The sequence below is a fragment of the Epithele typhae genome (assembly GCF_022376455.1).
Source record: "Epithele typhae strain CBS 203.58 chromosome Unknown BXZ73scaffold_30, whole genome shotgun sequence".
NCBI classification, from domain to species: Eukaryota; Fungi; Basidiomycota; class Agaricomycetes; order Polyporales; family Epitheliaceae; genus Epithele; species Epithele typhae.
The window spans coordinates 102,291-126,898 of NW_025954221.1; the positions used below are offsets into that span (position 1 = coordinate 102,291).

General features: G+C 59.7%; 7 protein-coding genes across 7 annotated transcripts; 3 read left to right on the forward strand and 4 right to left on the reverse strand.

Annotated features, from left to right (window-relative positions):
• Positions 1-342: 342 nt before the first annotated feature.
• On the forward strand, positions 343-4,084 carry BXZ73DRAFT_48233 (FAD/NAD-P-binding domain-containing protein; the record flags this gene model as incomplete). The annotated part of the gene is made up of 14 exons (XM_048020014.1): positions 343-535; positions 586-683; positions 734-757; positions 812-842; positions 904-929; positions 981-1,125; positions 1,186-1,272; positions 1,444-1,672; positions 1,728-1,800; positions 1,991-2,021; positions 2,122-2,206; positions 2,641-2,846; positions 2,922-3,138; positions 4,042-4,084. 14 exons carry the CDS (start codon positions 343-345, stop codon positions 4,082-4,084), a joined length of 1,488 nt encoding a protein of 495 aa, XP_047877010.1.
• Positions 4,085-7,766: 3,682 nt separating this feature from the next.
• Positions 7,767-9,413, reverse strand: BXZ73DRAFT_102178 (uncharacterized protein; the record flags this gene model as incomplete). The annotated part of the gene is made up of 5 exons (XM_048015138.1): positions 7,767-7,831; positions 7,898-8,785; positions 8,882-8,966; positions 9,025-9,161; positions 9,230-9,413. 5 exons carry the CDS (start codon positions 9,411-9,413, stop codon positions 7,767-7,769), a joined length of 1,359 nt encoding a protein of 452 aa, XP_047877011.1.
• Positions 9,414-10,956: 1,543 nt separating this feature from the next.
• On the forward strand, positions 10,957-14,634 carry BXZ73DRAFT_90482 (cytosine-5--methyltransferase; the record flags this gene model as incomplete). Its single annotated transcript, XM_048025653.1, has 14 exons — positions 10,957-11,084; positions 11,148-11,252; positions 11,333-11,438; positions 11,489-11,560; positions 11,917-11,949; positions 12,008-12,378; positions 12,525-12,655; positions 12,829-13,051; positions 13,118-13,237; positions 13,300-13,635; positions 13,686-14,065; positions 14,119-14,173; positions 14,229-14,306; positions 14,409-14,634. 14 exons carry the CDS (start codon positions 10,957-10,959, stop codon positions 14,632-14,634), a joined length of 2,364 nt encoding a protein of 787 aa, XP_047877012.1.
• Positions 14,635-16,514: 1,880 nt separating this feature from the next.
• On the forward strand, positions 16,515-17,720 carry BXZ73DRAFT_102180 (uncharacterized protein; the record flags this gene model as incomplete). The annotated part of the gene is made up of 1 exon (XM_048015139.1): positions 16,515-17,720. The coding sequence occupies one exon, from the start codon at positions 16,515-16,517 to the stop codon at positions 17,718-17,720; it is 1,206 nt and encodes a 401-aa protein (XP_047877013.1).
• Positions 17,721-18,079: 359 nt separating this feature from the next.
• Positions 18,080-18,593, reverse strand: BXZ73DRAFT_29930 (uncharacterized protein; the record flags this gene model as incomplete). Its single annotated transcript, XM_048017785.1, has 3 exons — positions 18,080-18,168; positions 18,222-18,492; positions 18,549-18,593. Coding segments are annotated over 3 exons (405 nt in total), but the record flags the coding sequence as incomplete, so codon positions are not given.
• A 1,934-nt stretch (positions 18,594-20,527) lies between these two features.
• On the reverse strand, positions 20,528-22,180 carry BXZ73DRAFT_90483 (Smg-4/UPF3 family-domain-containing protein; the record flags this gene model as incomplete). Its single annotated transcript, XM_048025654.1, has 5 exons — positions 20,528-21,444; positions 21,497-21,572; positions 21,629-21,723; positions 21,779-21,861; positions 21,948-22,180. 5 exons carry the CDS (start codon positions 22,178-22,180, stop codon positions 20,528-20,530), a joined length of 1,404 nt encoding a protein of 467 aa, XP_047877015.1.
• Positions 22,181-22,424: 244 nt separating this feature from the next.
• Positions 22,425-24,378, reverse strand: BXZ73DRAFT_78186 (uncharacterized protein; the record flags this gene model as incomplete). Its single annotated transcript, XM_048022825.1, has 6 exons — positions 22,425-22,515; positions 22,661-23,573; positions 23,604-23,718; positions 23,772-23,882; positions 23,930-24,117; positions 24,264-24,378. The coding sequence occupies 6 exons, from the start codon at positions 24,376-24,378 to the stop codon at positions 22,425-22,427; spliced, it is 1,533 nt and encodes a 510-aa protein (XP_047877016.1).
• Positions 24,379-24,608: the final 230 nt, after the last annotated feature.

The following is a 24,608-nucleotide window of genomic DNA, read 5'->3' on the forward strand; positions in this document are numbered from 1 at the left end:
CTGGCGCTCAGCTGATATTGGGGACGGCAACCCGGCCGCGGACGCCGGTCACGTGGAAGGCCCGGCTAAGGTGCTGTTCCGAACCTCGGCGCTCGGCGCTCAGCTGCCCGAGGCGCTCCAGACATGGACGGTTTGCGCTTCGCCTTGCGCCATCTTTGCGAACGGAGGATATGTTACGGAGCGTCTGGTCATGGTACTTATAAAACCAGCAGCTGGGCGTCAAAGGGATGTGGCGCTACCCGTGATTCCGTTCCGCCCTCTCCCGATCCTCTCCGGACATACCTCTTATAGTACTACCCCTCCTGAACAACCGCTCCACTACTCTTAGTACCCTCGGCCACTATGGCCTCCCTCTCCGCATCTCTCAGACGTGCTCCCACCTCAACCCTCAGGTCTTCTTCCACCACCACCCTCTCAGCCAGAGAAACACGGACGTACTTCTCCTCAGCCACAACAGGGAAGCCGCGCCTGGTCATTCTAGGTTCTGGATGGGGAGGTTATGAGGTGCTGCGGGCGGTGGACAAGAAGCGTTGGAGTAAGTCGTCAAGTTCGTGCCCTTATCCCCGCTTTCCTCACGACTTTAAGACGTGATTGTTGTGTCGCCGAACAACTACTTCAACTTTACCCCTCTCCTTGCGAGCTGTGCCGTCGGGACTCTCGAGTTCCGTGCTGCGATTGAGCCTGTGCGTTTGGTCGTCTGCGTTATGACGTCATTTGCTCATAGTCGGTGCAGGTTAGACGCTATACGCCTCAAGTGGTACGACTCTCTTTCTTGGAACGCGTCCGTCTTCGCTGAAACGACTTTGTACAGAGTGCTTACACCGCCTGGTGCGACTCCATCGGTGAGTCACTGTCTCTTCCGAGTGAACACCCGCATCCTCAACCCGCCCCCGGCGCTGTAAGACTTCAAGCACAAGAAGCTATTGTGCGTGAGTATATGCGTTTTTCCATCCCTCTTCCTCTCTCATCAGCCAACCAAGACTCCTGCGACGGCGCCAACCAAACTTGGTGAATCACATGCAAGCACGGACGTCAACGAGATCGTGACCAAAGTTTCCGCGAATTCCGACAAGTTCGAACTGACATACGACAAGCTTGTGATTGCGGTCGGAGCATACAACCAAAGTGAAGACCGCATTCCCTCTTTTTGCGCACACTTCGACTAATCCCTTTCATATCGTTTAGCTTTCAACGTTCCGGGAGTGAAAGAACATGCGTATTTCCTCAAGGATATCCGTGATGCGAGGCGAATCCGTTCTCGTGTCCTCGAATGTAAGTCCCTTGTCCTCACCAGCGGAAGGACATGCCTGGAAACGTTTCACCCGACCTGTGCCCACACGGGCACGGCTTTAGTGTTTGTGGGGGTGGCTCGACAGTATCGTGGCGGAGGCCAAGAAGTCTAGCATCACGTGGATGACACTGACCATGTGTTTTCGCCTCCAGGCTTTGAACAGGCAAACCAGCCCACCATCACCGACTCGGACCGGCGCAAGCTTCTTAACTTCTGCGTGATTGGTGGGGGTCCCACCGGAGTTGAATTCTCCGCGGAGCTGCACGACCTTATGCACACCGAGATGACGCAACACTATCCCGCTCTCGCGAAGATGGCGAAGATCAACCTTTACGACGTCGCCCCGAATATCCTCGGCGGGTTCGATGCAGGACTACAGGAGTACGATGTCGCCTTTTCAACGCGCGTGCTGGATACTGACTACCACGACGATTAGATATGCAGTGTCCAAGTTCAAGCGAGAAGGCATCAGGCTACTCACTCAACACCACGTAGAACGTATTGAAAAGGTGAGCGTTAGCTGCCGTCTATCATGCGAATATACTTCACTTCGATTCCGCGTGAAATTGATGGATCTTCGGATATCGTTCGCCGATCGTGCAGCTGTTGGGTGGTTAATCGCGTCGTGTTCGAGGGGCTGTTGTATGAAGTGGCTCCGCGGCTTCATTTCGCGCATGTCCCTGATGTTATCGTCTCCAGGACCGGATGTTCGTGACCGAGGAAGGTGAAGGTATGTCGCGTGGCTTTGTCACTTCCGCAACGGCTCTCCCACAGTCCTGTCACGCTTCGCATCCACTCAAGCAGCTGACTTGCCTCGTTTTACGATACAGTGAACTTTGGTATGCTCGTGTGGAGCACCGGCCTCGCACCGAACCCGCTCATAGAGTCAATCACGGAAGCGAAGAAGACAAATCGGTGAGTGCCTCAGTTCCCAGCCCCCCCGTCTTCCCCGCTCTTCTTCACGCCCGCGACACCCCGCACTGCGCTACTTTCCCCACACTACGCAATCCTCGGGCTTCGGCCACGGGGAGGGTCTCTGCGCGGGACACGGATCTCCGCACCTCGTTTCATGTCCGACCGTCCCACTTTTCGATCTCTGTGACGTGAACACCCTCGTACTCTATCCCCTTCCACGCTGAACTCTGACGTCGTCGTGTGCGGATCTGATGCTAACGTTCTTTCCTGCCGCATTCGCTCCTCGTCCGTGTTCCCGCCGCCAAACGTCTGTTGCCCCGCACTGCGGTCCACGATCGCCGCCGCCCGGCCCGACCCCATTCTGCACCCCTCCACCCTGCACCTCAACACTCCAACCACCCACCACCTCCTCCCCGCACCCCGCGCGCACGCAGGAGCCTGCTCACGACCCCGCACCTGAACGTCGTCATGCGCGCGCCAGGTGGCGGCGTCGGCGACCCCGACGCGGGCGTGGCCGATCCCGACGTATTCGCGATCGGGGATGCCGCCTCGGTCGCGCGCGACCCGCTCCCCGCGACGGCGCAGGTCGCGAACCAGCAGGCAGTCTACCTCACGCGGCGGCTCAACGCGCTCGTCGGCCGTCGGCCGCTCCTCCCGAACCTCTCCGCGCTCTTCCCCAAGGTCACGCCCCCGGCGTCCTCGAAGGAAGACGCAGACGAGGCGGCGCGCGACGCGGCGGACCCGCCGTTCGAATTCCGCAACGCGGGCAGCCTCGCGTACATTGGCGGGTGGGAGGCCGTCTTCGACCGCACGCGCGCGGCGAGCGGGCCCCGCGGGAAGGAGTCGGGCCGCCTCGCGTGGCTGCTGTGGAGGAGCGCGTACTTCACGCAGACGCTGAGCGTCAGGAACAAAATCCTCGTCCCGGTCTACTGGTCAGTGAGTTTCCTTAGCCTTGGAGATCTCATTTCGTTCCGAGTACGTGGTGGGCGTGTGCGTGCGTGCGGAGATGGGAGGTGCGTGCGCACGCGCGCCCCGAGACGTGCAACCCCGTCAATGTCTGCAGACTGCGGGCGCTGCGTCCCCGATGTCATGCGTGCGTTGCGGCGCACAGTCATCGGGGTCGCAGCGACGTCAGCGACTGGGTGCACGCGGGTATGTCTATGAAACCCATGACGTCGGCATCCAAATTTCCGTGCGTTGCATCGCACACCGCGAACAATCGCGATGGCCCCGCCCCCCGGTGCCGGGCTCCCGGTCTCCTCCCCGTCATGTCCTCTTGGCTCGCGCCTCGCGGCAATGACGTCGTCCCCACGGGACAGCGCGCGCCCACCACCCGTCCCGCACGCGCACGCACTCACCGCGCACGGGCGGTGCCGCCGCACGGCTATGTCGCGTCGAAGCGGTGGGTGGTTGTCCACAGGCGTCGCACGCGGACGGACCGGGGCGCCGATTCGCGTCGGAACTTTCATCTCCCGTTTCCCCGTCTCCCCGACGGCGGAGAACAATACCAGCGCAGCAGCTCGAGCGGGGCGTGAGCCTCGTGCATCACCCCTCTCGAAGAATGCGGCGTCTCAGATTCCAGACGTGCAACCGTCGGCGACGGTGTGCACGCACAAAAGCTGTCATCCCCGCGCGTCCGCGCGCTCCGCCCGTGATCCGCGCGGTGCACCCGTGGTGGCCCCGCAGCGTTGTTTTGTGTCCCGTCTCTCCTGTCCGCGGGTCACAGGGAGCGCAGCCACGCCGACACGCTCTGAGACGGCGACTCGTTGTGAACGCTTTCCGTGTATTATCATTTTCCGCCGCATCGCTGACCAGGCCTGCTTTCATCTGCACAGGTTCATCAATTGGATCTTTGGCCGTGACTTGAGCAGGTTCTGAGCGAATTACCGGTCGTAGCACCAGCCTCGTGGCGGGTCTCTCCGCCCCGCACAGGTCGCGAACCCCCTTTCGCGAGGGGCGAGTCCGGGAATTGCGGCCACGAGGCTGGGACTTGCAGGTGGATGGCACCCTGTAACGACTCGTTGGGGTGGACCATCGCCCACGCGCGTCCGCTGGAGCGACCACATAGCAGTGGAGAGGATCAGAGTTTTTCTGTGTCGCGAGCCTCGTGGCGGACGCATGGAGGGTGGAGTGTGGCCGAGGTACCATATCCGGGAAATTTAAATCAGCTAATGTCTTACATAGAAGCCCTCGGACCCTCGGGGGCGTGTATCCAACACCACCACTTAGACTTTTATTTCTAGAAGACGGGCGCAGCGCAGCGCGCGCGTGGGGTGCTCGCCGGCGGTGAAACACCGCGTATTCGACCACGCGCGAGGTCCGCTCAAACCGTTCTACGCTTTCTGTTTGCCTGACCAGTTTTCCAGCGCTGCGCGCGCATGCAAACAAGGCTATTCTCCAGCTCGGTCGATCCGATACGTGATTTTCCCGAAATTCTCGCTGCAGATTTGACGGCACCACCGCGGCGGCGCTAGGACGGTCGGTGAATCGGTGAATCTTACGCTTGTCGGACCCGACTTCGCGCGCGCACCGAGCGCGTCGTCCCTGGTGGTTCGTGGAGATCGCACTGAAGAGGCGAGCACCGAGCGCTGAGCGCTTCGACATACATATGTCGGGGCTGCGGAGCTCGAATATTCCGACAGGCACCGGGCCAGCGCGCGCAGATCCTCCGCTCGGGACTTGCTTCAAACCATCCACTCGACTCGGATTGCCGCGTTACACGAGCTGTGACCGCGCCGACGCGAGGTACGGGCGACACAAAGCAGAAGCGCGCAGCTGCATATGCATACGCAGCGGCCGCGATCACGAGGCGCGGCGGGATTAACTCGCAGTCTTCACATATACACCTGCAGACCCAAACTGCGCTCTATAAGCCTCTTCGCCCGCGATCGCCCGCGCCCACACGGCGCGCTCACACTTCCCGCAGTGACCAGCTCGACGCAGCGGCGATCGATGACGGTGGTCCATCACGCGGCGCGCAGCTTCGACAAAACTTCGAAGCCTGCGCCCGACGCCTTGGACGACCGACCGACGCCCGCGCGCCCACATTCACGGATGCTACAAGAAGCGCCGAGCTGCACCCGCCAGAACTGGCCTCAGGCCACAGGCCACAAGGAAGCTGCAGCGTAGATCCCGCGCGCGCGGACGGGCGCTCTCCAGCGATCCTTTGAGGACTGAATTCATCCTGGTAAATCCGACGATCCTCGTCGGCGCCGTCGGACGACGCGACTGAGAGGCAGCGACGGTCGCCGCTCGTTTGTCGCGTTCGCCGGGAAAGGCCGGACCGCGGTCGGGCCGTCACGCAGCCGCGGCCAGCCACGCTTTGTCCGGGCGCCCGTGACGCAACTGGCTTGCGAAAGCCACGACCTTTGAAATTTGAAGTTTGATGACGCCTCGCGCGGGCAAATTTCCTTCGCCGCAACACCGCGCACTGCGGCGCGCGGGAAGCTTGCATCGTCGACATGAAATCAGCTGCACCGGAGGAAGATACGAAGACATCGGGGATCCCACACGGGCGGGCCTTGTCGCCCTACCGCGTCGCTGAGGGCCCTGCAGCTGCTGGCCAGCGCACAAAGTTTTCGTGAGCGAGCTTCCCCTCGATCGATCACCGGCCTCGGATCCAACGACGGACTCAACGCGCGCTCGATGATCGAGGTGCCACCATCCAGGGCTCTGTCCGCACCGATCTTGGTCGAACGTCGAACTTTGCGCCTCTTTGAAAGCACACACGCACGGACCGCGGCAGCGCGGCAGACGCGTGCCACCCCGCGGGGAGGGGGGGGGGAGAAGTTTGCGCGCTGCGGCCTGCGTCGACCCCAGTGCTGCAGGGCACCGCGCGCGCGACCCTCGACTGCGACTACGCATGCGCACCCCCGGAAGGCAGAAGGCAGAAGGCAGACGGAGGCCCCCGTGCGAGCCCGATGCGACGCAAATAGCTAGGCCTCAGCCGTGCACGCATGTCCGCGTCCCTCTCCCAGCGCGCTCCGAGTCTGAAGATATGAAGCATTACGTCTTGTGGGGCGCCACGGCCTCTCGGGGTGCCCCTCGAGCCCCGTTCCAGAGTCTAGACCGCGGACGGCGGAGCAGGGCGGTGGGAGACGGGAGAAGGAGGGAGGGGGAACCAGGGGGGCCCAACGAGGGCTCCGGGCGTGCGTATGCGTGCGATAAGCTGCGGCTGCGTGCGTGGAGGGGCGTGCTGAGGGTTTGTGTGCAGAGCGCGTAGGTTCTGCGGGTTCCGAGGCGTTGTGCGGTGGGTCTCGTTCGTATGGTATGTGGCTTGCGCGCACGTCGGGTTTTCGCTGGTCCCGATCGCAGCGTTCAAAGCCCTGGAATGGTTGAGGACGATCAGGTCCGGCGTCGAGCGAATTCGAAAGCCAACTTCGCCCGAGAGCCCCCGCGGGTGAATGCTCGGAAGTCCGTCGTCTTACGTGTGGGTGGACGATGTGAGAGATGTTTCACGGTGTTTGTGATTCGTGGAGACGGGGCGTCGGTACATGTAGTTTGTTTGTTTGTTTGTTTATCTCCTGTTTAACGCCCTGGAGGGCCGAGCCCTATGGTAGGCGCTACGTACAGTAGTCTAACTAGCGGTAGAGGAAATGCGTATACGGGACGGATGACGTGTTGGCACGGGGGCCGGAGTAGCCAGAGGAATCTAGCCGTTGCACAATCGAAACGGGGTGAGTGGGTAACGAAGGGGGCAGTGAGTGCGGATGCTAGAGTGGGGTGAGTGCCGGAGGGTACCGTACATGACCTCCGCTCCGCCTGCCCGAGTTCGTCAACTTCCGCCGCGGCCTCTGAGCGCCGGGGGAGTGCCTACTCCGAGTCGTGTGTTCTGGCCTCTGGAGCGAGGTAGTCGCGGCCTCGCGGGTGAGAGTGGTGGGTGTGTGGGGAGGGGATGGGAGCGGGGTGAGAGGGGTGTCGACTTAGGCGGGTGCGGGAGTAGAGTGCGGGAAGGGGCGGGTGGGGGCGAGACGATCAGGACGGGTGCGCGGGACAGGCGGGATGAGTCTATCTAGTGTGGGGGTGTCAGGGTGGTATCGTACTATGTAGTCTGAGGTAGCGGGTGGGAGTAGTGCTCGTTTCGTGCGCCGCGCAGCTTGCTGAGTGGGGGTTCCTTCGACTCCGGTCGCCGGACGGCTCGCCCGCCACCTATTTACTTTCGCGTGCGTTGCCCAGGCGCCGCGGTACATGTAGTACGGGTGCGGAGCGCGGTGCGTCATCGTAATAGTAGGATAGTAGGTGCTGGGACGATAGCATATCGAATGCGTACAAGTACAGCGCGAGAACAAAGTGGAAGACATATGATACAGCCTTAATCGATAACGTGGGAGGGAGCCGGACGGGGACGATGGACGTGAACATGAACGTGAGCCGATATCGTAAGTGGGAGAGAACGGGGAGGAGATAAGTTATGCACCGAGAGAAGTCGAGACGCGCGTGCATGATAAGTGGACTGTGAAGACCAGAGATAGAAGAAGAGGACAACGACGATACAAGAGAGAGAAAAGAAAAAGAAAAAGACGGCCGAGCGCGGCCCTTTGTTCGTCGCTCGCCGCGACAGTCAATAATACACTGGGATCCGCTTCCGCTGCACAGGCACGCACCCGCGCGGGACGAAGCCGGCATCTGAGCGCCATCGCCAGTCGTCAGCGCCGCCGTCCCACGCGCGCGCACCGTAAGTGACCGACTCACCCGACGGCGTGCGCTTCACCCCGCTCCGCGCGCCCCCGGCCCCGCCCATCATGCTCAGGTTCGGGATGACGACCGGGACCGGCGTCGGGTACGGGCCGTACGGGCCCGTGACGAGCGGCGCTGTGGGCGCCGAGAGCGACGCGGGCGGGACAGGCACGGTCGTCGACGCGGGCGCGGAGTGGTGCTGCAGCGGGTGCGAGTGGTAGGCGTGGTGCCGCGTAGGTGCGGGCGCGGGTGCGGGTGCGGGCGCAGGCTCGGGGGTCTTGTGGAGCTCCTGCATCAAGCTCGCCTTGGCGCCGGCGAGGAAGCCCTCAACGAAGTTGATGTCGCGCCCGCGGAGGAGGTCGAGGATGTCGGGGCCGAAGCCTTCCAGCTCTTTGTAGATCAGAGTCCAGCCGTCATCTGCGTCCAGGTCGAGCGCAGCCTTGCGCGGGCTGGGTGACGGCGAGCGGCGCGCGCGGCGCGCCGAAGGGCTCGTGCTTGGTGGAGAGGACGACGGTGTGGACACGGCGGAGGACGAAGCAGAGGACGAGGGGGAAGAGCGCGGAGAGCGGTCGGAGGGGATCGGGACCGAGTTGAGCGGGGCGTCGAGCCCGACGTGCGCGACGTGCACGAATGATCCGGGGGAGGGCGCGGAGATCATGCTTGCAGAGAGTTTGCGTCCGCGCGAGGGCTTTCGCTCGTGCACAGGTGCGGGCTGGACTTGCTGGAGCGCAGGGTGGTTGAAGCGCGGCGAGGGGGGCTGGGGCTGGGCGATGGCAGCTGGCGAGAGGTCGCGCGCGGGCGGCTCGGGGAGAGGGCGCGGGAGGGGCGCAGACGCTGCAGCAGGCGGCGAAGCGGGGAGGGGCTTCGCTGCCGGTCGGCCGTCTGTGCTCTGCGCACGCGGGGCTGTGGAAGCGGGAGTCCAGGAGGGCGACGCGCAGGAGAAGGAAAATGAACGAACGTCAGCGTCTGCGGATTGTCCAAGAGCGCGAGTGCACGCACCAGCGAGCGTGATGCGGCTGGTGATACGAGTGCGGAACTTGTCCGCATCGAAGTCTTCGTCGAAGCGGAAGCCAAACATGCGCGACTGTGCAAATTCCATGAGATAAGAGGAAATGAGAGGTCGAGATGAAAATGAGACTCACAACACCAGAGAAGGTGTGGAAGAACGGCTTGTCCGTCTGGTAGTCGAGGTCGGATGGGATCTCGTGGAACCACACAATTCCTTTTCCTCCGTCCACATCTACGAGCCTGAACCAGTATTTTGGCTCAAACGGCTCGCCTGGGAGCCGATGAGGATCTGTGCGATCACGTCCGAAGACGAGCTGCCCGCGAAGACCAGTGAAGGACCAAGACTCTTGGGAGGTACCGAAGGGGCGTGGTAAACGCGCGCCGGTCCGACGGCGATGAGCTTGGCTTCGACAGGGAGGTAAGAGAGGATGGTCTGGCGTTCGTCGCCGACGAGGGAACAGATGGACGGAGTCGGGGACGAAGTTTCGGAGGACGAAGAGGGCGAGCTGGATGGTTGAGACATTATGTAAAGGTGTCGAGGGTGGGTGTTCGTCGAGGTCGTGAGGAGTAAGGGGCAAGTATGTGCGGCACAATGGGAAGAGAAGGAGAGGAGGAGGGAGGTAGGAAAGAGGCGGATTGGACGAGCGGGGGAGGGCGGACTCTGCAGCCGCCCTCAGAGGTTGATTTATACGAGCAGCGGCTCGGAGGAGGAGCCAGGCCACTGGGCGCCACTGGAGAAAGGAAGGCGCGAGGCGTGTACGCCTCGTGTTGCTTGTTGCGCTGCCGGGTGGAAGACGACGGTGTCGCCTCGTGCCCGGTGCGAGGAAGACATCCCGGGCGGTATGCTCCATCAACTATCACACGCCTCCTGTGACCCATTTCCGCCCGCCCGGCTGTGTGCCGGGGGTGTTGGGTTTCATCGGCCGGTCCGCAGCGATCTGGTGTGGCACAAACAAATCCGGTGGAGCGACCACGGCGGCAGTCATGAGGGGCTGGCGAGCGAACTCTCCGCTATCGGCGACTGCGACGATCCCCATGGTCAGCGTGGTGGTGACGACCATGCAGATAGCGCAGGGCTGACCTGGAGTGGCTTCAACAGTCAATTGACACACCGCGAAGAAGGCTAAGTTGCCGGGTATTGTGCGAGAGTTGGGCTGCCGCGTACGATCACAAGCCGCAGGAAACCTGTGGGCGCGATAGGGATTAGGACTGGTCTGGATCGCCATCGCCGTGAAGAGACGACCGCTTGTGAGCCTGCACTGCTCACGCATTGACCTTCCTTCGCCTCCCGATCACAGACGGACTATCGCGCGTGGCTGATGGAACAAACGAACTTGCCTGGGCCGCGCTGGAACGCCGCCAAAACATCCGCCACGAGGTGAAGACTTGACAAACAAAGAAGCTCTGCACGTGGGATGGCACCAGGATATCTGGGTACACCCAAGACGCCGATGAAACACGTACGTTTGTCCACAAACTTCGTCCCCATAACGGCTCATAGTCGGGATTGTGGCTGGAAAGAACGCGACTGGAGAAGATGTCTCAGGGCGTGCTGAGGATCGCCACGCGGTCGACGCGTTCCGGGAAAACACCGCCAAGGGTCAAGGCACACAGCTGTTCTTCTTTGGCGTCGTGGGGCGGGATGTACAGAGTCAGAGAGGAGATTGAAGACGGGATGAAGTGGAGAGAATACAGAGTAGGTATATGCGAAAGTAGCTTTCAAATTCCAGGCTGCGAGGCCAGTCGACGGCATCACGAGACCCTGAGAGACTGTGTTTTATAATCATCCGATAAGATAACGAGCCATCTTTCCGCTTATTAGGCGCGCAGCTCCTTCCGGCCACCTCCTCCGCGTGCGTGCTAGTGTCGGTCTTATTGACTTCAGGTGGTAGCGGCGCTATCCTCTGCACGCCATGGGAAGGAAGGTGAGGCTTTTTCTGTGTACTCAACCGGCGAGGCACTCATTAATTGTGTAGAAAGGACGAGGCGGTGCCAAAAGCAAAGGCGGCAATGGAGGACGGGGCAATGCCGAGTGGGCTCGCACCGATGTGATAGAGCGCGAAAATATGCGGAATGAACGCCTCGAGAAGTACTACAAGGCTCAAGCCATCCTACCTGAAGACGAGTATGATGCTATGTTCGAGACTATGCGCAACCCCTTGCCGACCACTTTTCGCGTCGCAGGGAGTCGACAGTGAGCTGTTCCGTCTTGGGTATGGAGAGCAACACTAACACCCTACATTATGGACTCCGTAAGGGCTGCGAAATTGCTGAATGAAACGATTAAAGACGTCCATGTTCCACACCTGGCGGGCATTGCGTTCGAAGGGGAGGCAGTGTCGCCACCGCAGCAGCTTCCATGGTTCGTCCACACGTCACATACGCCAGTCCACCCCGATTGCTTACATATATCATGTACGCGGGTAATGTCCACGTCTGCAGGTATCCGGATGGTCTAGCATGGCAGTTCAACGTCGCTAAAAAAGTCGTGAGGAAGTCTCCCGAGTTTAAAAAGTTCCACTCGTTCTTGGTGTTCGAGACGGAAGTCGTGAGTCATTTAGTGCTCAAAGGGAGTAGAACATTGCTCATAGGACGCAGGGTAACATTTCGCGACAAGAAGCAGTTAGCATGCTCCCACCTCTTTTCCTTGAAGTCGAACCTCATCACCGAGTAAGTGGAACCGGTCGGCGCTTGTCAAGGTGGTCTACGTGCTGAGTTCGGACACTCAAGAAACCTGAGTGTCCAAACTCAACTTTGTGGCCGTCATACTAGGTTGCATCCACCTCGCGAAAAGCGAGTACTGTGCAGGTGTTTTGTGTGGTACAGGCGGCTCGGAAGGAGCGCTCATGGCCTATGCCTTCGATGCGTATGTCCCCTGTGTATGTTTTCGCCTGGGAGCCAGTCAACGTAGTATCTACGGTTCCTCATGCATGCTCGTACCGCAACAGTGACCACCTGCTTCGATGCTGTCTTCTAGTCTCCCATTTAACGGCTGTCGCTCCGAATTCGCTTACCAGTAAATGCAGGTCATTGACATGTGCGCCGCTCCAGGATCCAAGGTACGTAATTCCCCACCTTTCCCCGCAATTTTCTGAACGTCTCGGACCGGTTCTTCAGACTGCGCAGCTCCTCGAGGCCCTGCACGCCAACGACACCGCCACCTCCTCCTCCTTGCCCAGTGGCCTGCTGATCGCCAACGACTCGGACTACAAGCGCACGCACCTCCTCATTCACCAGTCCGCGCGCTTACCGAGCCCTTCGCTGATGGTCACCAATCTCGACGCGTCCATCTTCCCCGCGATCAAGATCCCGTCAGAGCAAACGACGTTTGCGGAGGGTACGAAAAAGCGTGTGCAGAGCAAGCGGCAGTACCAACTCATGTTCGACCGCATCCTGTGTGATGTGCCGTGCTCGGGCGACGGCACGATGAGGAAGAACCCAGGTATCTGGAAACACTGGAGCCCGATGGACGGCAACGGGTTGCACAGGTGCGTTCCCTAGACGTGATATTGCTGGCCGCTGCACTGTGCTCATGTGCTTGTCGTCGTCATCGTCACCTCACCTCGCCTTCGGACGTCCGGTCGAATCTTCCGTACACCCCCAACGCGACGTCCCGACTGCTTCGGTCCGACAGTCTGCAGCTCCGGATCCTGCAGCGCGCGATGCGCATGCTGAAGAAAGGCGGCCGCCTAGTCTACTCGACCTGCTCGCTCAACCCGGTCGAGAACGAGGCCGTCGTCGCCGCCGCGCTCAAGTCCATCCCCGGTACGTCCGCCCGCCCGCCTACCGCCGGCTCGCTTAGCTCGCCCTTTACCTCATCCGTGCGCCGCATGTCCTCGCGCTGACCCTGTTTCTTGCTCCTTCCGGTCGTGCGCGATTTCGCGTCGGTCGCTTGCTCGCACATCACGCGCCCGACCGCGGTCTGGGCCTCATCGCAGGCTTCGAACTGGTGGACATGTCGGGGCACCTGCCCGGGCTCGTGTTCCGCCCAGGGCTCACCTCCTGGCGCCCGACCACCTCGCGCGAGATCAGCATGGACTTCGCGACGTTCGCCGAGTACGACGCCAGCCTCGACGACAAGGCGCGTGCGGCGAGCAAGATGCTCGAGTCGCACTGGCCCCCGAGCCCGGAAGAGGCGCGGACGCTCAGCCTGGAGCGGTGGTGCGTCCCCCCTTTGCCACCTGTCCCGTGTGAGGCACGGGTCGCGCTGACGCGGTCTCGGCCCAGTTTCCGGATATACCCGCATCTGCAGGACACCGGCGGGTTCTTCATTGCCGTTCTGCAGAAGACGCCGCCGGCGCGGCGCGCTCAGTCCACGGCCACTGAGGGACCCGCGAAGGAGCACTCGTGAGTCGAGGCCCCGGTCGCGCGCGCGCGTTAGGCATTCTAACAGCCTCTGCCGTGGACAGGGACGCGAAGCGCACGGCAGACGCGGTGGAGGGCCTCGACCGAGAGGAGATCAAGAAACCGAAGCTTGACTCCGGTAACGCGCAGGAGCCGACTGAAGACGCCGAGGAAGAGCTCCTGGAAGAGGCGATGGACGACCCCGACGCCACGCCCACAGCGGAGATGGAAGTCGACGCGCCCGAAGGGGAAGCGGCCGCGGCTGTGATGGACAAAGGCAAGGAGAAGGACCAGAAGATCCGCTTCAAGAAGGGCAAGACCGCGGAGGGCGCGGGCGCGCACTTCAAGGAGAACCCGTACACGTTCATCGCGCCCAACGACCCGATCGTCCAAGCGTGCATGTGCGTCCTCCTCTTCCTCTGGCCGGCCCCTCACTCACGTGCGCCCTCAGCGACAACTTCGACCTCGCTCCGAGCTTCCCGGCGGGGAACATGCTCGTGCGAAACCCGGCGGGCGACACCGTGCGCTCGCTGTACATGGTCAACGCGGTCGTCAAGTCTGTCATCGAGCACAACGACTTTGCGCGCATCCGGCTCATGACCGCGGGCACGAAGGTGTTCGGCAAGCAGGAAGGCACGGAGGCGAAGCGCGCGGCCGCCGCGGACACGCACTTCCGCGTGCTCGCGGAGGGCCTGCCCGTCGTGCTTCCGTTCGTCGGGCAGAAGGCGCAGATGACCGCCGACTTCGCCGCGATGAAGGTCATGATGGAGAGCTACTACCCGCTCACGACGGGCTTTGCCGAGCCCTTCCGGTCTGCGGTGGAGGCTAAGGGTGCGCGTGTGCCGTTCTCGGGCATGTGCGGACGTGCTGACCGTCCTCCACAGGCAATGGCAGCTACGTTGTCCGGTTCCAACCCGGACGCCTGGAGAGCGGTGCGACGTGAGTGGCCTCCCGAATCTCGCCTGTGCGTGCCACTAAACATCCCGATCTACAGCCTCGCGCACGAGCTTGTTTTGCCCATCTGGAAGTCGAACGTCTCAGTCACGCTCATGCTCGATAAGCGCGCCAAAAGGTACGTCCCGCCTCTCGCATGTTCGCGCATCTCTCGCTCAGTATGCCATTCGTCTCTGTGCGCTTGTTTCCACCGTGGCCTTGCTTCCGGGCATTCTTCTAGTGCGCTGAGCCTCAGGGTCTTCGGTGAGGACATCACGGCTGCCGCGCGTCAAGCGGCGGGGAAGAAGAAGGAGGGCGATGCTGAGGTTCAGGGCGAGGCCACCCCGGAAGACCCAGAGGCCTCGACCGAGCCCATGGCGCTCGGCGACGAGGATGCGGTCGGGGAAGACGACGACAACGTGGATGTTCCGGCGGAGGCGGAGGAAGGCGCAACGCGCTCCGAGTGAGTCTCGGCTCGTCCGTGTTGGTCGCGGGCACGAGGCGGGAAAGAGCGCTAGATGAAACATATGTGTGGTGTTTTGTAACAGGATATGGTCGGTGTGCATGTGTGCAGGGTTCGTGTAACACGTGGAGCGTGTATGAACGTTTGAACACTGGCACTACAAAGTTAGGCGGTCGCACACCACCGCCTTCTGGTCCACAAGTGGCCGTGGTGTCTCCAAACGCTGTGGAAGGCCGTTCTTCCTCACAAATGTTCAATAGACGTCTTCTCGGTCGGCTCTCAATGCTCAATATTGATTATCATCGGGGTCTGGAAATAGACTTAAGGGAACCAAGTCGGAGTGTGAAGAATGTAGTAGCGATGCCAGCTCCGCCATCTCTCCCTGAGAATAGGCCGCAGGCGCCGAATCGCTGGTTAGTCGTCCATCTTCTTGTGTCCTCCCTTGAAGCCTCGCAACTTGCTTGCCACCGCATCGCTGTCCATCAGAAATATGCGAAAACCCTCTCACATACCCCTGGAACTCATGGAACAAATACTCGATGAATTGGATGGCCAAGGCGATGGCCAGACTCTCCGAGTCTGCGCGCGCGTTTGCAGCGCGTGGCTCCCCAGGATCCGTCTCCACCTCTGGCGCAAAATCACTATCTTCCATCTAAAGCAGCTCACATTGATTCGTGCAGCTTTTGATGGTACCTCTGGACTTCCTCGGCTCGTGCAGGTTGTTCGACTGGAGCTCAGAGGCTTGAGCTTGGATCCAAACACGAACGACTTCCCCCACGCGGCGCCAATCATACTCCTGCCATATCTCGGCACTCACCTTGTATCTTGGGAGTTTAGATGGTTCCTTTGCTTTCCGCCTCGTGTCATAGCAAGCTTTCGACAGTACTCCTCGGTGACAAGAGTAGTCCTCGAAGGACACAGCCTGCAGACCCTTCCCACAGTGTTGCCAGTGTACAGGCTGCTCGGCGCGTTTCCTTCCCTAAGGCAACTCAGCTTGTCCGACGTGACGTTCAGGAGCAACGTGGCAGATTCATTTCTCCACTCCGCGCGGAATCAAGTACACAGCCCTCTGCAGACAGTAAAGGTACGTTGATATGCGAACCCACGTGCAGTGACAATAAGTTTCACCGCACATTGTACTCTGCGGTCCCGCAGATGGAATTCGAAGACCCTTCACCTCACTTCAACACCTTTTTAACATCCCACGCATCGAGTCTTGTGGATTTGACACTTGGATGTCCCTCATTTGGTGCCGAAGGTATTGATGACTGAAACTCCCTATCGTGGTGGAGCCTCATCGCTCACGGGTTACGGCCCCCTCCGCAGACTTGCATCTGATGGAATTTTCGTGCCTCGTGCGTCTCGCCGTACGAGTGACTGAGAGTTACATCAGGGCGTTTCGTGGTCCCTCCCTTCTTCGACTGGATGACTATATCAAAGTCGGACTCCCGCGATCGCTGCAGTCTCTGGATGTCGTCTTCGACAATGAAGTACTACCTTGGCTCAACGTGCAGAGACCTCGTCAAGATCAAGTCGCTGTCATCCTCAACTTCACACAGCTGGTACAAACCCACGCCACTCTGCAGACGAAAGGCATCACCTGCATAGTGGAGCGCTTGAAACAAAACCACAAGGATATGTGGACAGCGACGCTGACGCAGGTGTTCTCGTCTCTTCATAAACGAGGCCTGCTGCGAGTTTCGTTCGCTCATTCAGGTAAGCTCGGTTTTTACGATTCCCCTCTATTTGCTAGTTGATGAAATTTGTTTTTCCTTCTTAGCGCGACGAGGTGACGAGCGGGTTGGACATTTGGTTGGCGTTGACACCGCAGCTATCTCTGAAGACAGCCGATGGGCGGCGAGCGTTTCGGTCTCAACCGATGCAATGTATCCCGAAGTCCCCCGATGCCTTCGATCAGTGATCATCTGGGACATATGTCACGACGAGAAGCCCGCACTCGTACTGGAACAGTGGTTCTGGGACGATATGACCGATTACCCAGCGGCGCCTTTACTTGCCTTCGCTCCTTCCGGAAGTCAGCTCATGCACTGCCGCCAGTACGACGAGCACGTCAACGTGTATAGCCTATCACGCACTAGCGATCAAGCTCGAGGATCATCTCATGAGCAGGGGGAAATCAGCACTGGGCACTTCGGAAGCATCCTCAAGGTCGCGTGGACTCCGGACAGTGCCCAGATCGCCGTCCTGATGGACTCCGGGGACGTCCATCTCTGGGATGCGGCAACTCTGTCACACACCCGTGCCCTTCACGCTCCCTCTCTTCCGCCGAAGATCCCCGGCGCGGAGGGCCGGGCGAGTAGGCGTGAACGCGATATGGAATCGCTCTCCATCTCTCCGGACGGTCGCCATGTCCTATCCCACACTTCATATTTCCTGACGCCCTTCGACCAGTCCAAGTCCACCAACTTCCACGACCGCATCGTCACGTGGGACTTGACCACAGGGGACTGCCATCTTCACTACGACTCCCTCGGTCTCTACGTCGCTCACGACGGCGATCTCGTCATCAGTTGCGCCGTCTTGCGCCGCGGCGTCCGGAGTGGCGAGACCGACATTCTCGCATGCACGGCCGACGAGTACCTCTGGCTCGAGCCCCTCCCCAGCGCGAACGAGCAGCCAACCGCTGCACGGCGAATCCTTGCCGACTTCGGTGAAACGGTCGCCCTTTCCTCCGATGGAGCTCGCGCGCTCTGCCATGCGTACGAATGCAAAGACTCTTTCTATTCCACCTCGCACACCTACTCCATCGTGGACACCACAACCGGGGTGCGAGTATACGATCCCCTTCGTACCCGGATTCCGCTCCGTATCTTCGTCGGTGACGCCTTCTCGCGCTCACAGGGCATCGTTGTCTCAGTCGGTGGCAAGCGCGCGTCCGACGTTTGGTGGTTTTGGAGGTTCCAGGACGGCCGCCTGTACCGCATCCCGGCGCTTGAAGACATGTCTGGATACTCGGTGACGTTCACGGACGATGGCACGAGGCTCATGATTCATGACGATAAAGAAGGGGATGTCCGGTTTTACTTCGTCCGCGATCTGGTTGTGGAGGAAGCAGAGGGTTGGATCTGATGAGGGTGTATGACATTTCGATGTAGTTTAAAGCGTCTTCGAAAGCTCAAGCGAACGTTGCCTTCAAATCACGGCCTTCGTCCCAAATTCGCGTTACCGATGCTATGTAGTCCAGCTTCCGCTCGTTCACATCTCAGGTATCCCTAGCCACTTTTGACAGGTCAAAAGTTCGTCCTGAACACAGCGTGCATGAGTATCTTAACGTCATCTGACCTCGAACGCAACAAAAATACCTCATTGATGTGGAGTACGTCACGGACGTCCCACCGCACGCCCCGAGACTGCTTCACCGCGGCCTTCCTTATCCACTTCGCATCCCGGTCGTCGACGCGTCTTCCTCGACCATCGACACCTCTATCCTTGAACCGCTCGCACAACGTCTTCACGACGCCCTCCATGACGGCCGCGGCAGTGACGAGCGAAAGGGGGAAGCGCAACATTTCGGGGTCTGCGACGACGCGCATCAGCTCAGCATCCAGCTCGACGCAGCAGTCCACGTACCGAACAGGGCTCCCGCGATGACGATCCACGCCTCGTGCTGGACCTTTCTCCACCCGTCATCGAAGCCCATGAGCCGGCGAAGCGTCGGGAGTGCGGACCAGAGCTCTTCCATGAACGCAGCGGGAGTCGCGCTCCCCACGCAGTGATGGAGGGCGTCCAAGACGCTGCGCTGCGCGTGTTCGAACGCGTCGAAGTCGGTGCCGCGGTGCGCGAGCTGGAGGAACTCTTCGGCGAAGATGATCTCGAGAGGGAAAAGGACGTCGCGATGGAACTGGACGAGGCGCACAGTTAGCGTGGCGTTTAGAGGCGACCATGAGTGCCACAAACCTTGATGCTGATCGCGAGGCAGGCAAGCGCGACCTCCCACACGAGAGCTTCCGGTTCATCATCCTCGTCACACTCTTCCTCCTCGCCGGCGAAAGAGGCTTGCCCAGCTAGTCCCGAGGACTGCATGTACCGCAAGAACAGGTGGCCTGCATGGAAGCGAGTGTCCTCGGAAGTACACAGGAGGTCGTAGAGGTCTCCGGGAGAATAGGTCGTCCGACTTTCGTCGTCTTCTGGAGGCATGACCTAGGCGCATATAGTTAGCCAACGGCGGGGAGCGAAACGCGAAAGCAGAACACACCTCTAGAAACCAGGTCATGACGTCTTGAACGAGCGTTTCTTCGAGATGAAGGTCGATCTCGTCTTGCCATATGGACGCACGACGGACGTCGGCAGCAGAAGATACTGACTGAGAAGCGGACACCTCCTCATCCCCATCGTGCATTTCGTCTTCGTCGCTGTCCATCCAGAACCTCTCTTCTTCGTACTCTCGCTTCTTTGGCGCCTTTGACACCGAGTACAAGCCGTCTGCGATTCGTTGCTCTCGTTCCTTGTACAGGAGCCGGGCGATCCTTTGCTCAGAAGCTTCGTCGGCAGAGAGCGGAGCACGAGGAATCATCTCGAAGGAGGTGGGGCTACGATAGGGAGATTGGCGAGAGGACAGGAACGCGCGGGAGCTGATTTGAGAATAGTAGGTGCCGTGCCGACGGATGTAGGCGTAGTTGGGACGGTGGGTGCGTACGAGTCGTGGGGACAAAGGGCCTTCGTGACGTCTAGATGAAGCTTGGCGGAGCCGGACTTGATATCGATGCTTTGGATGACCTGTGCATTGATATGAAGAGGCGTTTCAATTTGGATGGAGCTCGAACTCACCTCCTTCAGGACATCCTCGACATCTAAAGAAGAAACGCCAGATTTCAGGGAGTCCGCGCGTCTCAGGCTTGCCGGGCGTAGAGCAGCGTGTAGTTTGAAAGCACCTGATAATGTTGAAGCGGGCTGTAATGTAGACACTCGATGTCGATGGTTCGAGCTCAGAGAGAGTTTCCGTCTCTTGGCCGCGGTGTTGTCGTCGTCGAGTTTTCGTTTGATGACTTGTGAGGTACGATATTGAACGCGCAAGTTGGCATGCCGTCCATGATCTTCAGTGACAGGGCTCGATTCGATAGTCAGAGGTTGAGAAAGTGGGCGCCGATCGGCTCTTCCAGCAGACACTTGATCGACCTGGCATAGCAGTAGAAGCGCATCTAACCTTTGCGCGAAAGAGGCTTGATCATCCGAGTGAAAAGGCTGGTTGGTGGAGACGTGATTCCTAGCGAGAGTTCGAGAATTAACAGTGCCGGCAACGTGTTCTAAGGGTTCTGGAGAAACGTCTGCTGCAGGGGTGGAAGGAGCCGGAGAAGACGTTGGAGGTGAAGAGACCGGGTTGGAGGAAGGTAACAGTGTGACTATATGCGCGCTGTCGGAATCGTCATCGTTCTCCAGATGAGCAATGGAATTTTCGCGACGAAAAAGCCGGCTTGAATGCTGTCGATTTTGTACAGTCCCGGCCGGTGAAGAGTATTGGGAGATCATGAAGGCGAATTGGTAAATTTGGGGCAACCGAATCGGCAAGAGGGACTGGAAAAGATGGGAAGGACGAGGGTGAGTACTCGATACTTGCCAGGCAGAGAAGTCTAAAGCCGTCTGCAGGGATGAAAACAGCGAGAGGATGGTAGAGACGGTGGATGAGAGGGACAAGCCAGCGTCTGAGGCTCGGGATGGCCAGCTCGGGTTGAGCTCGGGTGCAGATGATTCTCGAACCGCGATCGATGTGACAAGAACGTAGTAGCCATGCTTTCATTCCCTTTCGACCTCGTTGACAATTATACAACTCCGCTCGATGCACGACACACAACATGAAGGCCATCCCACCATCCTGGGTTTATTTTGTCGAAGGAGGGGTTTCGCGTTGATCCAGAGGGACGAACGCACCAAACAAATCCTCAACCGCCGCCTGCGCCCCTCCCACGTCCACGCCCTCTTCCTCGTCCCCGACCTCGACCACGGCCACCTTCTCCGCCAGCGTTGGAAGCAGTTACACCGTCCCCTGCAACTTCGGCCGTCGTCGTAGCAGCGTCGCCTGCTGGGGCAGCTCTCGCTAGGATCTTCGGGGGTGCTAGCCCTCCTTGCACCTCGCGCGACAGTATTGTAGGTTGCTGCCTCGACGGTCGTTCGCGTTTTTCCTTCTCCTTAGCGGGCATCTCCTCCTTCACCTTGGGAGTGGGAACCGCCTCCGCGCCAGCTTCTCCCGCTTCCTTGCTCTTCTCCTTCTCCTTGTCTTTCTCTCGGCGAGATTTGCGTTCGACTCCTGCGCCACTGAGAGCGGCCTCGAACTGGCGCGACGCAATACCAAGCACCGGACGCGATCGACGGGGAGCAGCAGGTGTTGCAGCCGCCGCCTCTGCTGTCGCCGGGGAAGACGGCCCAGCAGCGTTTGCTGTGGGAGCAGAAGCCGAAGACGAGGATGGTGCAGCGGTGGCCGTGGCCGAGGGTGGCGGACCCTTCTTCTCCTTCGGGGGCTTTGGAGGCTTCGCAATCGCGGTGGGCTGCTTTCCCTTCCCCTCCGCGCCCTTTCCTGCGCCCGCGTCCTTGCTTGACCCTGCCTGTGGCTGGACATGCGCCTGCGCCTTCCCCGCGGGTGCCTTCTTGCCAGGCTTTTTGCCCGCAGCGACCTCGGCTGTGGCGGCCTTGTCCTTGGCAGCCTTCTTCTTGTCGTCCTTCTTTCCGAGACCGCCAGAGTCCTTGTAATGCGCGTGGTTTCGCTGGATAGCGTCCTTGTCCCGTTGTGCGGATTTCTCGGCTTTGAGGGCCTCGAGAAGCGGGGTGGTCGTGGGCGCGGGCGCAGGCTGAGTCGAGGCGACTACGCGGGGCGATGAGGGGGATAAGCAGAGAGAAGTTAGCACGATACGTACTCAAAGTGTCCAAGGTGTCCATGTCGAACGGTTTGGACGCAGCCTCTTTGAGAGACTCCAAAAAGGATATGAAATCCTCGTCTAGCCAGACAGTCAGACGTGACTTTGAGAGGCCGAGCCGGATGTGCTCACCTTTCTCAATAGTCCCGCCCTACTGTCCGCCTTCTTCTTCTCATTTGGTACCTTCTGAAACGGCGCGAATTCCACGACCGCTACCGACTCGTTTCCTGTGTTCGAGCATTGGCTTGTGGGATACTCGCCGCGATAGAACGAGAGGCGCACCAGCCTTATCCCTGAAAATATGTCCATCGTACTCCTTGCTGAATGTCGCCAACGTCATCTCCTCCTTGAAAGCGATGTACGCCCTCGACGGATGTTCTCCTTATTCAGTCTGCCCCCGCGACGCGCCCCAAGTCAGTCTCCGCAATCACAGCTCTTTCGGAACACGCACCGCGTCTTGAACTTGCCCGGACAGTACGTCTTCCACGTCACCGTCTCCTCCGATACCCACTGCGCGACGCTCTGCCAGAAGATGTCCTCGGGCAGGTTCGGCGGCAGCCTGCGGACGACGGTCTTGAGGCGCTCCGTCTGCGATTTCTGGCCGCCGCCGGATCCCTTCGCTTTCTTCTCCTTGTCTTTGTCCTTGTTCTTCGTTCTCGCTTTCGCGACGTCGGGGGCGGACATGATGGAGCGGTGAGAAGGCGAAGAGCAGTGGTGTGTGATGGGAGCAGAGGACAAGGAGAGGAACAGCCTCAGACGCCAGTGGCCCAGATCTCGCCAATGCCTCCTGGGAGGTGCTCATATCGTGCTCGCTATAACTGCGTAACATTTCTTAGACTAGAGAATGTATGCTACATGCCGCACAGAGCATTCAAGACAAGGGTAAGGTAAACGCAAAACGCGGCCTAGCATAGATACAAAATAGGATTCAGTACGCGTATTCGTCTTCGGAGTCATCATCATACGGAGAGTAGCGAGAATCGCGCGCAGGCAGGGATCCATCGTCTCCGTACATCTCCCTGACAAAGAAACCGGTGAGCCACGATAACTAGTGAACCGCGGAAGCGACTCACCGTTCGCGCGCCGCTACTTCCGCAGCGAGACCCTACTCAATGCAGGACCGACCGTCAGCGGACGACGAGACTGGCACAGCAAAGCACTTACACGTAATCTTCGTCGACTTCGTCAACTTCGCCTTTACTAAGCTCGTCAGACAGAGCCTCGTCCTCATCTTCGTCCGAGAGAACGACAGGACCACGAGCAAGACGCCTCGGCCGCCGTCCTCCGAAGCCCACAAACTCGACATCGGACTGATCTTCGTCGTGTTGGTGTTCGCCTTCCCCTTCGTCCTCTTCTTCGTCGATATTGATGATATCCCGACGCTCGCGGTCACGCCGGCGCTCCTCGATCTCCCCGTCGTCGATGAAGCTGTCCTCATATCCTTCGTCCGCCGAATCGTTGTGCTCCCCGGTGTCCGAGTCTTCGGTGAGATCGATCTGGTCATCGCGAGCGAATGCACGTGGAGCGGGGTACGGGTCGGGACCGAACATGTGGCCGAAGAGGTCAAAGATTCCAGCATCGATGTTGAGCACAGGGCCGTCGTAGAGAACGCCGTCAACAAACTCGTCGACCTCGTCACCGTCGTCCAGGTCGTCGTCGTCGTCGTCGTCGTAATAGTCGTCTCCGAACACCTCTGGGACTTGACCGGGCGCCGCGTAGTCGCGGGCGCAGTGCGTGCATACCCCGTCTTCGATCTCGTGGTAGCAGTCCACACAGCGGTAGATGCCGCCGTCCTCATCGTCGCGAATGCCGACCAGGTCGCGGTAGTCGTTTGCACGTTCGTGGCGATGGGACTGGAAGATTGTCTTCCATGGGTCGGGATCCACTTCGCCTGCAGCCCTTTCTTCGGAGTCCGCAGGAAGGGTAACCAGGCCGCTCTTGACCAGAGTGGCAACCATGTCCTTGACTGCCCATACTTCGATCGGTGCTTCCGTGATGACAGTTCGACAGTGAGGGCATGTCTTCTTGCGTAGCCAGACAGGGGGCAGTTCGTCTGGATGAAAGTCCGGGGGAGGAGCTGTAAACCAATTCACTAGACAAGACTGACAAGCAGAATGGCCGCATGGAGAGAGCGCGAACGGCCGGTGCATGAGATCCAAGCAGATTTGACAGGACAGCGATTGTTGGAATGAGGTGACAATATTCTCATGGCGTTGGAGAAGCTGAGAGGGCGGGGGTAAACACGTATACACGATCCGGTAAGACGGGTACGCACCTTCGACTTTTGCTCGAGGGTCTGCTGCAGCACAGTATGTTTCTGACTCCCATCCTTGGTACCGTCGTCAGATATGGCCTTCGTCTTTCCCTTGTAAAGCTTTAATGGTGTCTGGAAAGAATTAGAGCACCAGATGCGTTAATATACTGTCGACGCACTGAGGGTTCAGCCTGAGGAGATGCCGTCCTGTCGCCTCCAGAAGTAAGGGTTTCTGAGGACGCCGTCGATGGACCTGCTGACGGCTGACGGATCTCTTCTGCGCATGAATTCGTGGAAAGCACTTGCAAGGAGCTGCCTGTTGCTTGCAGCTCGGGGAGAGGAGACGTGGGCGGTCTCCTGTGACGATCTTCGAAATACGCGGGGATGTGGCCACTTCAGAGACATCGCGAGACTGAACAACGGAAACCCTATGCTTCTTCTTGCGACGCCTCTTCTTGTCCCTAGAATCTCTCTGCTTCACCTTGTCGTCGTCTGCCTCGTCAGGACGCGTACGTTTGACCTCTGGCTCCTCAAGGTCCTCCGAGTCCGACAGGACACGCTTCTTTCCGTTGATAGTGGGTGAAGACGCAAAGGGGAGAGTTGGGCCGCAAGGTGGAGGTGATTCCATATCGTGTGCGATGAGAAACAGAGAACACGCAGCGGGTGCAGCGGTCAGAGAACAAGCGATGGAGGAGTGGCGGGACAGAGGCAAGACGCGCGACTCGGGATTCCGATGCGGCGGCTAAACGGAGTTTAAAATATGCCGATTAGATTAGATCGCGTGGACAAGGCGGCCCTCCGAGGAAGTTCAAACTTGTCTTGCTCTTGCACTTCTGGGACTCCCACTACGACCACCAT